At 36.2% G+C, this 18,188-nt stretch overlaps 1 protein-coding gene across 2 annotated transcripts in view; it reads left to right on the top strand.

The window, feature by feature from the left end:
- The window catches only part of SMC5 (structural maintenance of chromosomes 5), a 106,978-nt gene that overhangs the window by 30,974 nt on the left and 57,816 nt on the right, over positions 1-18,188 (top strand). For both annotated transcript variants that reach the window (XM_061132559.1, XM_061132560.1), the window contains exons 4-8: positions 10,432-10,594; positions 11,491-11,625; positions 13,113-13,253; positions 16,444-16,605; positions 17,403-17,474. In XM_061132559.1, the coding sequence (XP_060988542.1) occupies positions 10,432-10,594; positions 11,491-11,625; positions 13,113-13,253; positions 16,444-16,605; positions 17,403-17,474 (673 nt within the window). The remainder of the gene's footprint in view (positions 1-10,431; positions 10,595-11,490; positions 11,626-13,112; positions 13,254-16,443; positions 16,606-17,402; positions 17,475-18,188) is intronic.

The following is an 18,188-nucleotide window of genomic DNA, read 5'->3' on the forward strand; positions in this document are numbered from 1 at the left end:
TTCTTTTCTCAGCTATTTGTAAGGTCTCCTCAGACAACCGTTTTGCCTTTTTCATTTCTTTTTTTTTTTTTTTTTTTGGTCTCTCTTTTATTTATTTATTTTTTAATTATTATTATTATTTTTTTTCCAGTGGGTTTTGTCATACATTGATATGAATCAGCCATGGATTTACATGTATTCCCAATCCCGATCCCGCCTTTTTCATTTCTTTATCTTGGGGATGGTTTTGATCACTGCCTCCTGTACAATATTACAAATATATGTCTGTAGTTCTTCAGGCACTTTGTATGTCAGATCTAATCCCTTGAATCCATTTGTCACCTCCAGTGTATAATCATAAGGGATTTGATGTAGGTCATACCTGAATGGCCTAGTCGTTTTCCCTACTTTCTTCAACTTAAGTCTGAATTTTGCAATAAGGAGCTCATGATCTGAGCCACAGTCAAGCTCCTAGTCTTGTTTTTGCTGACTGTATAGAACTTCTCCATCTTTGGTTGCAAAGAATGTAATTAGTCTGATTTCAGTATTGACCATCTGGTCATGTCCACGTGTAGCATCATCTCTTGTGTTGTTGGAAGAGGGTGTTTGCTATGACCAGTGCATTCTCTTGGCAAAACTCTGTTAGCCTTTGCCCTGCGTCATTTTGTACTCTTAATGCCAGTCTTTCCTGTTACTCCAGGTATCTCTCTCTTTTTTAAAAAAATTAATTTAGTTAATTGGAGGCTAATTACTTTACAATATTGTAATGGTTTTTGCCATGACTCCAGGTATCTCTTGACTTCCTACTTTTGCATTCCAGTCCCCTATGATGAAAAGGACCTTTGTTTTCTTTTGGTGTTACTACTATAAGCTTTTGTATGTCTTCGTAGAACCATTCAGCTTTTTTGGCATTAGTGGCTGGGACATAGGCTTGGTTACTGTAATGTTGAATGGTTTGCCTTGTAAACGAACAGAGATCATTCTGTCGTTTTTGAGATGGCACCCAAGTACTGCATTTCAGGTAGAGGAATCTGTAAATGCTAAGGCCCGGAAGTGGTACATAGTGTCACTGGGTTGCGTTAAATAGAAGTAAAAGATAAGTTCTGAAAATATAAGGAAGCCAACTCATTAGGCTTTGTAGACCATTGTAAGGAATTTGCATTTGTTTTGAGTAAGCTGTGAAGCAATCAGAATTTGAGCAGAGAGGTGACATAATTTAATAGCTTAAATTTTAATCAGATCATTTAGGTTGCTCTGTGAAAAATAGGCTGTAAGAAAACAGGCAAAAGCAAGGAAATCAATGAAGCTTCTAATTAATAATTCTAAGAGAAAGGAAAGTAGTCTAAAATTTGCTCACAAATTAAATACAGAATATGAAAGAGAGAGGGGCATCGAAGAGGAAGTGTACCAATATAGGTATCTGGCATCCTTAAGAGTGAAGTTTCCCTTAACTGAGATAATGAAACCTGCATCTGGAGGTTTAGGGTAAGATCAGAAGGTCATTTTGGAGTAAACCATATTTAATCGAATTAAGATGCCACCTTTGTAAAATGCAACTTCCAGTTAAACTATGAAACAGTTTGAAATGTGCGAGCTAGTTTCAGAAATGTTAAGATGGAAAAGCACAGCAACAAAAGCAAATGCTTTTAGGGTCAGTAAAATACAGAGTTAAGTTTGAGATGCTTATATAGACATTCAGGTAGAAATGTTGCCAAGGTCTGTGATGAGCTAAATCTCATTCAGTTTTGTGTCTTCATTTTATTTAAGTTGAAATGTTGAATGGGCAGTTAGCTCCCACCCCACCCCGCCCCCTGCCCACCCCCCACCCCCACCCCCACCCCCAATTAGAGAAGTCTGGGCCAAAGATAATACACATGGGGAGTTGTTGGTAGGGTGGTTGAAATCTCCAAGGGAGAAGATGCAGATGTAGGAAGGAAGTCTCTAAGAACTGGATTCTGTTGTACTGCTGCATTTAGAGGCTGAACATGGGGAAAGGAGACTGGGAGGAATGCTAGTGAGTGAGAAGAATGCAGTACCTGGAAAGCACTCAAGGAGTCCAATGCTGTCAACCTGTCCAATGCTGCTGACAGGTGGAACAAAATAAAGAAAAAGAACTTTCATCAGATTTAGTTCATTGTAGGCCTTGGCAGGGCTTGGGGGAGGTGGTGTTTTATTTATTCCTATTGTATGTTCAGGAAAGGCCTGTTGGGAAGTGAGAACTGAATGAGAACCGTAAGAACTGGGAGTAGAGTATTCCAGGCAGATGGAATAGTTTGTGCCGAGGATCTCAGGCAAAATTAAATTTGTTGTTGCTGAGGAACAGAAAAACGATAGGGTGGCTGGAGTGAAATGAGATGCTTGTTGTAGGACTTTGAAAGATATGATTTACTTGTTTGGGGGTATTCCTTGTTGTTCCTGATTTCATATTCTTTTAATTAGAACTAGCAAATGAATCTTACCAGCATGTATTGAATTGATCATATTATTTTAATTGGAAATTCAGTTAATTTCCTAATGTTCACTCTATTTTGCATTCTTAGAATAAATTCAACATAGTCATAGTTTTTGCATTGGTAGACTTTGTTCCCTAACATCTGTATTTTGCTTGTGAAATATTAGTTGATTGGGTGTTTGATTAAAGTTACTGATAAAATCATCTGGGCCTATTGATTTAATTAATGATAATGAATTATTTCAGAGAAGGCAATGGCAACTAACTCCAGTACTCTTACCTGGAAAATCCCATGGACAGAGGAGCCTGGTAGGCTGCAGTCCATGGGGTCGCTAAGAGGCGGACATGACTGAGTGACTTCACTTTCACTTTTCACTTTCATGCATTGGAGAGGGAACTGACAACCCACTCCAGTGTTCTTGCCTGGAGAATCCCAGGGACGGGGGAGCCTTGTGGGCTGCCGTCTATGGGGTCGCACAGAGTCGGACACGACTGAAGCAACTTAGCAGCGGCAGCAATGAATTATTTAGTTTTTCTATTCTTGAGTCATCATGGTAATTTATAGTTTTCTAAAAAATATTTTCATCTTGGCTTTTAATTTTATTTGGCTGAATAATATGTTCTTATGTAACTTTATTATGTTTGTATTATGTCTTCTCATATATAAAAAATATTATCTAAGTATATTCTGTAGTTGTTTTCCCCTCTTTCATTCATTTTTTTTTCATGGCTTGGAAAAAATTGATTTGTCAGTTTTATTCGTCTTTTTTTAATGAGTTTAACTTTTTGCAGTGTTGTTTCTGTCTTATGTCATGGTTTTATATTTCATTCATGTTTCTCTTCTCTTTACTAATTCTTCTTTAAACTTTTGATTTCTTTTGTTCTTCTCATTTCCTGAAATGGAAATTGTACCCATTTTCAGTCTTGTTTTTTCCCTACTGTAAATAGTGAAGGGTAAAAATCTGCCTATCAGTACTGCTTTACTTCCATCTCCCAAATTTTGGTATAATATTTTTCTACTTTTCAGTTGTGAATGTTTTATTCATTTTGTTTTTGAGCTCAAATTAAAAGCTGTTTCAAATTCTAATGTAGTGGTCTTCCTGTTTTATTTTAGTATTGATCTTCACTTTGATGGTAATGTGGTAAAAAATAGATAAGGTGATCTTTATGTTCCCAGTCTTTTGAAATTTTATAAGGCTTACATACTGAGCTCTTGTAATTGTTACCTATTTGGTTGAAAGAATGAGTATTCTGCTGTTGTGTGTGCACTGTTCTTTATTTAGTGCAAGGTTATTAGTTATTTTTACTATTACTGAGAAAAGCATTACACCATCCCTTTCTTTATGTAGATTTGTTAATTACCTTTGTTTTGCCTATCTTTCCTTTATATATTTATAGGACAGTATTGAACTCTATTATATACTGAATTCTTCATCTTTTGAGGCTTTCTGCCTTAAAATCTGTTTAATTTGCCATTAATGAATATAGTTAGCAGCTTTCTCTTTAAATATTTTCCTTTTTTTTTTTTTCATTTATTTCATTTTTTAAATATCTTTTGTATCCCATTTAAGCAAGGATAGCTGAGTAGAGTTTTTCATTTTGTTTGTTGGCTAGGACTTCTAATGCTATCAGAGATAAGAGTGGGCATCCTTGTCTTCTTTCAGATGTTAACAAGAAGACTTTCAGCTTTTTGCTTTTGAGTGTTATATTGGGTGTGGGTTTGTCATAAATGGCTTTTATTATGTTGAGATATGGTCCCTCTGGGCTTCCCAGGTGATTCAGATGATAATAAATTTGCCTGCGGTGCAGTAGACCTGGGTTGACCCTGAGGTCCGGAAGGCACCCTGGAGAAGGCAATGGCAACCCACTCCAGTATTCTTGCTTGGAGAATTCCATGGACAGAGGAGCCTAGTGGGTGACAGTCCATGGAGTTGCAGAGTTGGACATGACTGAGCAACTAACGCAAATGTTCCCTCTATACCACTTTGGTAAGAGTTTTATCATGAATCGATATTGAATTTTGTCAAATGCTTTTTCCACATCTATTGAGATGATAATGTGGTTTTTGTCTTTTGTTAATGTGGCATATCACATTGATTGGTTTGCATATGTTGACCCCTTCTTGTGACCCTAGGATGAATCCAGCTTGGTCTTAGTGTATGATTTTTTATTTTATGTGTTGTTGTATTTGGTTTATTAATACTTTGTTGAGAATTTTTGCATCTATATTCATCAAAGATACAGCCTTTTAATTTTTCTTTTTGGTGTTGCTTTGTCTGGCTTTGGTATCACGGTGATGGTGGCTTCATATAATGTATTTAGGAGTGTTCCTTTCTCTCCATTCTTATGGAAGAGTTTGAGAAGGATGGGTTTAAGTTCTTCTTTGTATGTTTGGTAGAATTAACCCGTGAAGCCATCAGGTCCTGCACTTGTGTTTGTAGGGGGTGTCTTTCTTCTACTTATTTACAGATTCTATTTCACTTCTAATGATTGTCTGCTCAAATTATCAATTTCTTTTTGATTGAATTTTGTTTGTATGTTTCTGAAAACTTATCCCTTTTTTCTGGGTTGTTGAATTTATTGGCATATAATTGTTCATAGTATTCTCTTACAGTGTTTTGTATTTCTGTGGTATCAGTTGAGACTTCTTTTTTGTTTCTTTCTTTATTCACTTGGGTTCTCTATCCTTTCTTGGTGAGTGTGGCCAATGGCTTGTCAATTTTGTTTACTCTTGTCTATTTCCTTTTTGATTTCCTCATTCCCTCATAGCTCAGTTGGTAAAGAATCCACCTGCAATGCCGGAGACCCTGGTTCAATTCCTGGGTCGGGAAGATCCGCTGGAGAAGGGATAGGCTACCCTGGGCTTCCCTTGTGGCTCAGCTGGTAAAGAATCCACCTGCAATGTGGGAGACCTGGGTTCGATCCCTGGGTTGGGAAGATTCCCTGGAGAGGGGAAAGGCTACCCACTGCAGTATTCTGGCCTGGAGAATTCCATGGACCATGTAGTCTGTATGGTTGAAAGAGTCTGACACGACTGAGTGACTTTCACTTTGATCCATTGGTTTTTTAGTAACATTTTGTTTAATCTCCATGTAATTGTTTTTTTCTCATTTCTTTTCCTGTGGTTAATTTCTAGTTTCATGCCTTTGTGGTTAGAGAAGATCCTTGAAATAATTTCTGTACTCTTAAATCTGTTGGGGCTAATTTTGTGCCCTAGTATGTGGTCATTCCTAACCAGTCCATCCTAAAGGAAATCAGTCCTGGGTGTTCATTGGAAGGACTGATGTTGAAGCTGAAACTCCAATATTTTGGCCACCTGATGCGAACTGACTCATTTGAAAAGACCCTGATGTTGGGAAAGATTGAAGGCAGGAGGAGAAGGGGACGACAGAAGATGAGATGGTTAGATGGCATTACCGACTCAATGGTCATGAGTTTGGGTAAACTCCAGGAGTTGGTGATGGACAGGGAGGCCTGGCGTGCTGCAGTTCATGGGGTCGCAAAGAGTCCAGCATGACTGAGCGACTGAACTGAGCTGAAAGAATGTTTCATGTGCAGTTGAAAAGAATGTGTATCCTGGGTTTCTTTGCATGCAGTGTCCTGAAAATATCACTTGAATCTGTTTTATTGCATCATATGAGATCTTTGTTGCCTTGTTGGTTTTCTTTCTAGAGGATGTATCCCCTGATGTGAACGAGGTATTAAAGTCTCTTCCTGTTGTATCCCTATCAGCTTCTGCCTTTGTGTCGTGTTAGTATTTGTCTTATATATCTGGGTGCTCCTATATTGGGTGTATATATGTTAATGAGTGTAAAATCCTCTTCTTGTATTGATCCTTTTATCATCATATGGTGTCCTTTTTAACCTTTTTTTATGGCCTTTGTTACAGTCTATTTGTTTGATATGAGTATTGTGACTCCTGCCTTTTTGTCATTTCTGTTTGCATGAAATACCGTTTTCCATCCCCTCACTTTCAGTCTGTGTGTCCTTTGTCCTAACGTGGGAGGCTCTTTTTTTCTTTTATCCTATCTTTTACTCTGTCTTTTGATTGGAGTATTCAGTCCACTGTCATTTAAGGTAGTTGTTGATACATAAGTATTTACTGCCATTTTAAACCTTGTTTTCCAGTTGACTATATTTCTTCTTTTTTCCTGTCTCTGGTTTGATGAAAATTTTATGCTTACGTTCTCTTTTTGGTTTTTGTGAATTTTTGTATGTTTTTAATTTGTTGTTGCTCTCTTTTTCAAGTATGTTAACTCTTTCCTACATCTGCTTGCTTTAATAGTCACATAGGTGAACATTCTTAGAAAAAAAGTATCTACATTCTCTTAGTCTTCTTTCACACATTTTATTTTATATCATTTTTATATCTTCATGTTTATCCTTTTGCTATTCATTATGTTTATCATTGCTTTCACAAATAGGTTGGGTTTTTTTTTCATCTGTATGTACACTGGCTTAAGTGGTTTCCTTTTCCATTGTGATTTCCTCCTACCTATATCTATTTACTTCTTTTCTATTTAGAGAAGGTGTTTCAATATTTTTTTTAGGATAGGTTTAGTATTGCTGTATTATTTTAGTTTTTGCTTGTCTGAGAAATTTTTTTATCTCTACTCCTATTCTAAATGGCTATCTTACTGGTTAGAGTATTCTAGGTTGCAGAGTTTTCCCTTTTGAGACTTTGAATATATTTTGCCACTTCTTTCTGGGCTGTAACATTTCTGTAGAGAAATCAGCTGATAGTCTTATGGGAGTTCCCTTGTCATTAACTCTTTGTTTTCTCTTGCTGCCTTAAGAATCATCTCTTTAACTTTGGCATTTTTAAAATAATATGTCTTAGTGTAGGCCTGTTTGGGTTCATCTTGTTTAGAACCCTGTATGTTTCCTGTATCTGGGTATCTGTTTCCACCTTTAAGTTTGGGAAGTTTTTAGCCATAGTTTCTTCAAATAAATTTTCAATCCTCTTTTCTCTTTCTTCTCCTTTTGGAATCCCTGTTATATGTGGATTGGCATACTTTATATTGTTCCATAGGTCTTATATTGCCTTTTTTTTTTTTTTTTTTAGCTGTTGGCTGTTTCGACCAGATTGTTTCCATTATTCTTTCTTCTTGATCACTTATTCTCTCAGCATTATTCATTCTTGTTATGCATTGCCTGTAGTTTAGCCTTTCTCTCAGCAAATGAATTTTCTAATTTTTCTTGACTCTTCCTTAGAGTTTTTAGTTCCTTTTTAAATAGTTTGCATTTCTGTTGGTTCAGTTCAGTTCAGTCACTCCGTCATGTCCGACTCTTTGTGACCCCATGGACTATAGCATGACAGGCTTCCCTGTCTATCACCAACTCCCGAAGTTTACTCAAACTCATGTCCATTGAGTCAATGATGCCATCCAACCATCTCATCCTCTGTCGTCCTTCTCTTCCTGCCTTCAATCTTGCCAGCATCAGGGTCTTTTCCAGTGAGTCAGTTCTTCACATCAGGTGGCCAAAGGATTGAAGTTTCAGCTTCAGCATCAGTCCTTCCAATGAATATTCAGGACTGATTTCCTTTAGGATGGACTGGTCAGATCTCCTTGCTGTCCAAAGGACTCTCAAGAGTCTTCTCCAACACCACAGTTCAAAAGCATCAATTCTTTGGTACTCAGGTTTCTTTGTAGTCCAGCTTTCACATCCAGTACATGACCACTGGAAAAACCATAGCCTTGGCTAGACGGACCTTTGTTGGCAAAGTAATATTTCTTCTTTTTAACATGCTGTTTAGGTTGGGCATAGTTTTCCTTCCAAGCAGCAAGCATCTTTTAATTTCATGGCTGCAGTCACCATTTGCAGTGATTTTGGAGCCCCCCAAAATAAAGTCTGTCACTGTTTCCATTGTTTCCCCATCTATTTGCCATGAAGTGGTGGGACCGGATTCCACGATTTTAGTTTTTTGCATGTTGAGTTTTAAGCCAACTTTTTCGCTCTCCTCTCTTGCAGGGCTATTAATATGTGGTAGCGTCCTTGCATAGCTTGTATGGGTTTAATTTTTTTTGGTGTGAGGGCTGCTTTTGGTTTGGATGCTTATCATATCTTTCCTTAGTGTGTACTGGATATTGGTAGGCAGTGTGCAGGTGTGCTGCCCACACATGCTCCCAGGAAGTGGGGGCCACAACCAGCCACCTCTCACAGGATCCTGAGCAACAGCAGCCCATGCCCATCTCTGGAGTCCAAGATGATAGTGGTAGCTCATGCCCATCTCTGAAACCTGTGTAGGCAGTGCTCTGCTGCCTAAGAGCATGAACTCAGAGAAGGAAGTTTTTTTTTGATGGTCCTGCCACCAACAATGGTGCCTTGCCTCTCTGTCAGCCCCAGGCTTCTTCCCATACTCGCTCTGTTGTGGTGCACCACACCCTACCCACCTCAGGTCGTCTCTACATGGCCAGCCCTGGCCCTCTCCTGCGATCTAACCTCCAAAGCCCAAGCCTCGCTCCACCTGCCCCAGCAGATGAGTGTCTCAGGCTGGGATCTGCCAGGTGGCACCTACTGTCTGAAGGTGTCTTTCCACTTTGCCCTTGCAAGCCAGTTGCTGCACCCACCCTGAGGCTCCAAAGCTACCCCTTTGTCCCAGTTGATCTCACCACCAAAGAGGGAACTTCACAATGTGCAGAAACCTTTACTCTTTCACAGCTTGCTCCCAGGGACTCAGGTTCCATCCCAGTTCCTCTCGCTCTCTCTTTTTCCTTTCTTCTTTTGTCCTACTTAGTTACATGAAGATTTTCTTGCCCTTTAGAAAGTCTGAAGTCTTCCAATGTTCAGTAGATGTTCTATGTAAATAATTCTGCATGTAGATGTATTTTTGATGTATTTATCAGAGAAGGTGGTCCCCGTGTCCTACTCCTCTGTCTTCTTGATCAGATCCTTGGGATGGTTTCTGTTAGACTCTCTACCTTGGAGAACTCTGGGCTTTGTCCTCAACACCCCTCTCTCGGGATCATAAAAATAAATACACCAGGTTACCTGGTTGGCCAAATGCCCTCAGAATGAAAGGCAATTTCATTTTTCCACTGATGGTTTCCCATCTGCACTGGTATTTTGGCCAGAATTCCTTACTTTCATGCTAACCTATAAATACATTTATAAAGATATTTTACTAATTTTTTTTTTAGTAGTTTTCCAGTAAGAGAATCAGAAAATACTTTGTTAGTTATGCTTCTGGAAGTGAAAGTTTAAAATACCTTGTTGAACATCCTAAAATCTTACTGTTTGGAGTGTTCTGATTACAGTATAATCTAGATAATATATACAATACTTACATTGTCATTTTGCCATTGGATACCAATAAGTTATCTTTATGCCACATGCTGCTGATTGCCAGTGAAGAAGATGGATGAATAGGTAGGAGGTGTGGTGCAGTAGTGCTTCTAAAAGCAAAAAATAAATACCCTTCTTTCAGATGAATTTTCTTTTGTTCAGTGTTCCTTTATAGTCATGTGATACAGTTTCTTCTGAATTCAGAGTGGTGGAGTATAAGATGAGGAAGCCATGGGCCACCTCTATGCATTTCTAATTGATACCTGGAAATACATACACAGTAGTTGGTTTTCATTTGTACATTTTCCAAGTAGAGAGAGTTTCAAGGTTGAACTCTTTATGCTTTCATATATCAACCCAGTTTGAATTGTAGTGAGCACATGTGATTAGAGAATAGCATAATGATTAAAGGATAAATAACTCCAGATATGTGAATCCTCAGGCAGTGTTTGGGAGTTAATATCAGTGTGTTTTAATTTTATTTTAGAGGTTTAAATGATTTCAGATGTTGAAAGAAGTAACTTATTTGTGGTCAGTTATTTATTACCACTAATAAAATGCCAGGCTTTCCTTCTTTGGAGGGGCTATAATGTTAAAAGGAATAAAAATTATAATAATAGTCATATGTGGAAACCTTTGGTGCAAGAGAATTTTAGAAATTTAATTTCTAAAATTACGTATTTTGAATATAAAGATTTCTAATTTTTAAATAGGTTCAGGACTTCTGGAAATCTTGTAATCACTCGTGAGATTGATGTGGCAAAAAATCAGTCCTTTTGGTTCATCAACAAAAGATCTACATCCCAAAAAATAGTAGAAGAGCAAGTTGCAGCCTTAAATATTCAAGTGGGCAATCTTTGCCAGTTTCTACCTCAGGTATGAGAGAATTAAATACTTTTTGAGAGCTATTGTTACTATTTAAAATGAGCATAGTGGTCTTCATACTTAACAGTTCTTTGTATTGTAAAAGGTAGCATCTCATCTCTTATAGTAAAATCTTACTACTTTTTAGTAATTTGGAAATACTCAGTTAATAAATCTATCGAAGTATTATAAAGGAAATAAAGGTATTATTTATCAGTACACAAAGTAGCTTGAATAGTTCTGTGCTCCAATTTATAGGCTCTTAAAATTGTGTTAATAAACAACTTCTTAATCAGTGTATTTGTATAAAATACTTTATATACCAAGACTCTTAAATCTATGTGTATGCCTCTAGAAACATTTTATATTTTTAGATCTGTTCAAAAAAAATAAAACATCTTGATATTCCATGTTGAATATTAAAGTCAAATATCTTTTAGACTTGCCTTTGGATGTTATTCTAGTGACTGAATTAGTTTTTTTCTTCAGAAACAGTGGTGGTTTGTTTACTGTGTCCAAGTTAAGTAAAAGTTAAAATTTGAAAGCATTTATCAGCTGATTTGAGGCTGCCTTCATCTGATAATTTCATTCCGATTGACATGTGGTAATGATCATTTCAATCCAGGGCAGTATTTTTTATTTCCAAACTGTGTTAAATGTATATAAAAGTTTCAACCTGGAAATACTGACATTGAAATTTTTTTAAAGTTCTCAAAAAGATGGTAGTTTATACCCTAAGTTTATTATTTTAAAGAATAATATATCAAAGGATAGGATTTAAGATTCATATCTCAAAGGTTTTTTTTTCTTTTGAATCAGTTTCTTCTTGACAAGTATCATTGAGTGAAAAATGTCTTGAAGATTTTTGTAAATGATAATATTAGTTGATATTTAAGTTTTGTCTCTAGGATAAAGTTGGAGAATTTGCTAAACTCAGTAAAATTGAACTCCTTGAAGCTACCGAGAAGTCAATTGGTCCTCCAGAAATGCACAAATACCACTGTGAACTCAAAAATTTCAGGGAGAAAGAAAAACAACTAGAGGTAATTTACAGTCAACTCGTTTTATTGTCTTTGAATGGCCAGTAAATAATAGTTCATTGAGTGAGTTCATGTATTTGTGATTTTTTTTCAGCAAGAATTTTCAGTAATTAAATTAGGTTACTAAAAAGTATGAATGGCTTTGATATAAAGTTTTGACTATCATGTCATCAAATATATATTATTAATTGAATTTCTAAAGAGCCAATTTATAGTATTACAAAGTACTTTTTTCTCTCAGGAAGTTTCGATGTTATTCTTTTATTCATTCAGTGTTTACTAAACACCTGTGATATGTCAGGTGCTGTATAAGGTTTTGGGTAATACAGCATATATATAGCACTCTGTTGAGCTTGTTCTTATATTGTATTCAGTTGTGAGGATAGACTTTGTAAAAAAAAAAAAAAACTGTACATTTAGTTGCAGTGTTTGATTTTTATTTTCACCTTTAATAAATATATTTAAATGTCCTTTTATAGTATATCACATTAAAAGATGTTTATTTAATGAATCATTTTCCATAATTCAACAGCTAAAATTAATTCAGTACGTTTTTGTAATGAGAAATCTAGTAAATAAATGCTTTCTTTTAAACTGTAACTGGCACTTCCCAGGGGGCTCATTAGTAAGGAATCTGCCTGCAGTGCAGGAGGTGCAGGTTTGATCCCTGGGTTGGAAAGAGCCCCTGGAGGAGGGCAGGGTAACCCACCCCCGTGTTCTTCCCTAAAAAATCCTGTGGACAGAGGAGACTGCTGGGCCGCAGTCCATGGGATTGCAGAGAGTTGTACACAGCTGAAGTGACTAAGCACACCCAAACTGTAACTACCTGGACTTGATAATGTGATTTGTTCTGATCTAATGCTCTTGTTATTGTTATACTTATTCAGAGTGAATGACCAAAGAAGTTGTAATTATTTTAATCCTACTTTAGATACCCCTGTCAGTCCTTTTATTTTTCCCCACATCAAATCATCTAATACTCCCCTCTGAAACACTAACTACCTACCAACTTCTGAAAGAAAACAAGCACATATTCTTCTAGATTCTGAGTACATTTTATGTGTTTGTTAATTCACAAGATAAAGGCTAGATTTTAGCTTTCCTTTATCTCATTTCTAAGTCCTTCAGTCATGGGTATTCATAACATACTACTAATAATACCACTTTTCTCTATGTCATGTAACAGCTTTTGAGCTTTCACCTGTAGTAAGTTGAGTAGCTCCTACCAGTGAGATAAATGGGGCAGATATCTCTCTTCTCTAGAGTCAAGAAGAGTCCAAGCTTAGAGGTGTGGCAGGGCTTCCTCATGGTCCCATAATTGATAAATAGTAGAGCCTAGACCAGAACTCAGGTGTGCACTTTAGTTTTACACAGTTCTTAAGAACTCCTATTGTGAAATTTTGCTAGCACTATACATTTTTCATTATAAAAAGATTTGACCTTTTGTCTTTCTTTGATTAAGCTAATTGTTAAATGAATATTTATTTTAGACCTCATGCAAAGAGAAAACTGAATATCTAGAGAAAATGATTCAGAGGAATGAAAGATATAAACAAGATGTGGACAGGTTCTATGAACGTAAGCGACATTTAGATTTGATTGAGATGCTTGAAGCAAAAAGGCCGTGGGTGGTAAGTCTGAGTTACTAAAGTAAAATAGTGATTCTTTAAGTATCAGGAAAATTATAAAGGAGACACTAAATACTTAAATTAGGTGCTGTTGTTCATTTTTGCTTTGTATGTCGTGCATAGTAATATTTATCTGTCTCTGTGTTATTTTGTAACTGTGCTATGTTATTGTTATTGCATAACAGGTAACAGTTGATTTTAGTCTTTGTCCTTAATTCTTCCAGAATTGAGTCAACAGATAGTTTTGTTTTATAAAATATTAATGAGGTAAAAATATGTACATATGTAAAAATGAAATGTCCTCAGGTCACTGAAAATTTACTTGGAGTGTGCTACTGATATCAGCTTCAGCTACAGACAGAGCTGAAGGATATTAACTGTAATCTTCTACTCATTATGGTTCATAAGTTTACTGAGTTTACTGTTTTAATCACTGTAATGTATATGATTTGGAACCACAGTTTGGGTCAAAAGTTCATTTCCCTCAATACATTATTTTTCAGTTTGTGGAACAAAAATAAGAAAGTTTAATAATATTTTTAATGTCAGGATGGAAATAATTATTAGATTGGAAAAATGTCTGGCTGTATTTGTGACCTTATTCAGCCTGTCCCACCTGTTTCACCATATCCTTTTCCGTAATTCCATTTTTCTTAAACTTTTTCTTTCTTTTTCAGCTCAATTTCATAATGTTTTTACTATGTTTATTATTATTCTGACACCTGTTTTATCTTTGTACTTTGAAGCCTTTTGATTTCTCCCTTTAAAGATTGAGTTTAATGATTTTTCAGTGTTTCCTTTTTTGATTTCCTATAATGTTTATTGTTGTTCAGTTGCTTAGTTGTGTTTGACTGTGGTCCCATGGACTGCAGCATGCCAGGCTTCCCTGTCCATGACTATCTCCCAGAGTTTGCTCAAACTCATCTCCCTTGAATCAGTAATGCCATTCAACCATCTCATCCTCTGTTGTCCCCTTCTACTGTCTTTAATCTTTCACAGCATCCAGGTCTTTTCCAGTGAGTTGACTCTTTGCCTCAGCTGGCCAGAGTATTGAAGATTTCAGCATTAGTCCTTCCAATGAAAATTCAGGGTTGATCTCCTTGAGGATTGACTGGTTTGATCTCCTTGCTGTCTCAGGGACTCTCAAGAGTCTTCTCCAGCACCACAGTTTGAAAGCATCAGTTCTTTGGTACATAGACTTCTTTAAGTCCAACTCTCACATCCGTATGCCTAGTGGAAAAACCATAGCTATGGATTTATGAACCTTTGTTGGCAAAGTGATGTGTCTGCTTTTTAATACGCTTTCTAGGTTTGTCATAGGAGCAAGCATCTTTTAATTTCATGGCTTCAGTCACTGTCCACAGTGATTTTGGAGCCCAAGAAAATAAACTCTGTCACTGTTTCCATTTTGACACCATCTATTTGCCATGAAGACCAGATGCCATGATCTTAGTTTTCTGAATGGTGAGTTTTAAGACAGCTTTATCACTTTCCTCTTTTACCTTCATCAAGGGGCTTTTTAGTTCCTCTTCGCTTTCTGCCATAAGGGTGGTGTCACCTTTGTATCCGAGGTTATTGATATTTCTCCTGGCAATCTTGATTCTAGCTTGTGCTTCATCCAGCCCAACATTTCACATGATGTACTCTGCATATAAGTTAAATAAGCAAGGGGACAGTATATAGCTTTGATGTACTCCTTTCCCAATTTGGAACCAGTCTGTTGTCCATGTCCAGTTCTAACTGTTGCTTCTTGACCTGCATACAGATTTCTCAGTGGTCTGGTATTCCCTTCTCTTTTAGAGTTTTCCAGTTTGTTGTGATCCACAGTCAAAGACTTTAGCATGGTCAATGAAGCAGAAATAGATGTCTTTCTGAAATTCCCTTGCTTTTTCTGTGATCCAGCAGATGTTGGCAATTTGATGTTGGTTCTTCTGCCTTTTCTAAATCCAGCTTGTACATCTGGAAGTTCTCAGTTCACATATTGTTGAAGCCTAGCTTGGAGGATTTTGATCATTACCTTGCTAGCATGTGAAATGAGTGCAATTGTGCGGTAGTTTGAACATTCTTTGGCATTGTCCTTCTTAGGGATTGGAATGAAAACTGAGCTTTTCCAGTCTTGTGGCCACTGCTGAGTTTTCCAAATTTGCTGGCATATTGAGTGCAGCACTTTAACTGCATCATCTTTTAGGATTTGAAATAGCTCAGTGAAATTGCATCACGTCCACTAGCTTTGTTCCTAGTAATGCTTCCTAAGGCCCATTTGACTTCACACTCCCAAGATGTCTGGCCCTAGGTGAGTGATCACATTGTCTTGGTTGTCTGGGTCATTAAGACCTTTTTTGTATAGTTTTGTGTATTCTTGCTACCTCTTCTTAATATTTCTACTTCTGTTAGGTCCATACTTTTTCTGCCCTTTTATTGTGCCCATCTTTGCATGAAATGTTCACTTGGTATCTCTAATTTTCTTGACGAAATCTCTAGTTTTTCCCATTTTGTTGTTTTCCTCTATTTCTTTGCATTGTTCACTTTGGAAAGCTTTCTTAACCTCTTCTTGCTATTCTTTGGAACTCTGCATTCAAATGGGTATATCTTTTCTTTTCTCCTTTGCCTTTTACTGCTCTTGTTTTCTCAGTTATTTATAATGTTTATTTGTATTTTTTTTTTTTTTAGCTTTCTTCATCCCATTCATTCTTACTATATGCTTTCTTAGCACTTTATTTTTTTTTTTTAGTGAATATTTATTTATTCCTATGATGTGACAATCATTTTCACCTGGATGATTTGTTTTGTTTTTCTGTTGAACCATTTTCCTTTTTGGTTTTTAAAAATTTTTCATAAGTGAGTTTCTTTTGGTTCTTTACAAGTTTTTGAATCCCTTCATTATTGAGAGATTAGAGGAGATCCTCCCTTTAGTAGTCATTAGGATATATGTCTCAGAAACAGGAAGGGATGGAAGACAGAATCTGGCCTAATGATTTAAGTCTGCAGTGAGTATCACTGAGTTCATCATCATTTGATATTTACTATTTCTGAAGTTGTTTCAGGGGGTAAATTTTTTTTATTAGTAGACCTCCTAAAGGGATTAAAAATTGTCTTTTTCATAGATTTGGTTTCTGCCTATAGCTTGATTTTAGTATATGTGTTACTTTAAGCAAAGAGTATATTAACTTTTCTTTCTTGAATTCATTGTAAGGAATATGAAAATGTTCGTCAGGAATATGAAGAAGTAAAACTAGCTCGGGACCAAGCAAAGGAAGAGGTCAGAAAACTTAAAGAAAGTCAGATTCCTATAACAGAACGCATTGAAGAAATGGAAAGGCAGCGTCACAGTTTGGAGGCTCGAATCAAAGAGAAGGTTATATTTCTGGATCAATTTTGGATTTCTTGTCATTTATTTTAGCAAATATAAAAAATATTTTGTAGGTTTTGTAATGTTTGTGGATTTACTTGTAACTTTAGTTCTTTAAGTTCTTTTATTAGGAATTCTACTACCACAGGTCTTTCAAGATCCTAATCATCACTTGCTACTTTATAGGAACTTGCTACTCTATAGAAATTTCAAGATATAAAAAGAGAGAAATGAAATGTGATTGTTCTAATTACAGGAGGATTCAGAGCATTATTCCTAGAAACATTGATCTCCTTTTGTGAATTTCTCATACATGTTATATAATTACATCCCCTTTTGTAGGAACATAATGTAAAAAACCTCATGTTTTTTAGAATAAATAATATAATGGAATATTCTCTGTATACCTTGAAAACGTAACTAAAAATTTTGCAATCATAGCTTTTAACCTTTAGGGAAGACTTTGGAATCACATAATTGTTTTGAGAGTGTTTTAAACTATGGACCCTGCTATTCTGTATTACTGCTTTTAGGATAAAATAACAGGAAATAAATGTGAAGAAATGTAGAAACATGTGTATGCATATAGCTGCAACTACTTTTAATATCTATAGGAATAACCTTTCATAAATTTTCAAGTAATTGTATTTTGGGTGATAATGAATTTACTTTGAAAGAAATCATAGAAGAGCATTGTGGGTAAACTTACAGAGCAATTTTATATTTGGATGAGCAGGGTCACAGAATTGCCTTGCCTTTTTTTTTTTTTAACTAACTTCCCTTCTTTTGATTCAATTTTGCAGGCATTAGCTATTAAGGAGACATCTCAGAAGTGCAAACATAAACAAGATGTTATAGAAAGAAAAGATAAACAAGTAAGATCTTGCATTGAATTTGAAATTTTTATGTTAATTTACCCTAACTTTTGTGTTCAGGTGTGGGTTATGAGAGAGTTTCTTGTTTTTGAATTGCCTGCGATCTTCCTCGTTCTCTTTCTTGTCTTAATCTGTGAGGAGGCCTAAAATTTGGAAGTATACCAGTTGCACAGAGGATAATTGGGGGGGAATGGCTCAAAACTACTCTATAGATACGCATTTAATAGGGTGATAGTAAAATGGGATTTAGTTGTCTTCATAGCAGCAATTAAATTGCAAAGGATTGATTCTGTTGTTTAGTGTTGGATATTTCAGAGCTGATTATAAATTCATTGTGCATGGATGGAGCTTGATAGCAAAATTATTTTAGGATAATTATGCAAGGAATTGGGCTTTTTAGCTGCTGCGGCTCTGGTGGGTCAGAGAGATCCCCAAATAGTTTTGGGGTTCTGTTTTCCAGGACCATTCAGAAACTAAAGCTTGAATTACCTTTCTTAGAGAGGGATGCACATCTTGAAGCATTTCTGGTGTTTAAAGCTTTATGTTAAATCTGTTCATTTTCAACCTCATCCCTTTTCCTATATCTTTATCTTCAAATTCCGATCCTCTCTCATTTAACTTCTCCAGAGGATAAACCTTAAATTTTCTTGACTGAAGCTTGCTTGATAGCAGTAGTGCTCAAGGTGTGTGCATAGAGGGGGTGTGGATGCATTG

The sequence above is a fragment of the Dama dama genome, chromosome 29 (genome assembly GCF_033118175.1).
Source record: "Dama dama isolate Ldn47 chromosome 29, ASM3311817v1, whole genome shotgun sequence".
Lineage (NCBI taxonomy): Eukaryota > Metazoa > Chordata > Mammalia > Artiodactyla > Cervidae > Dama > Dama dama.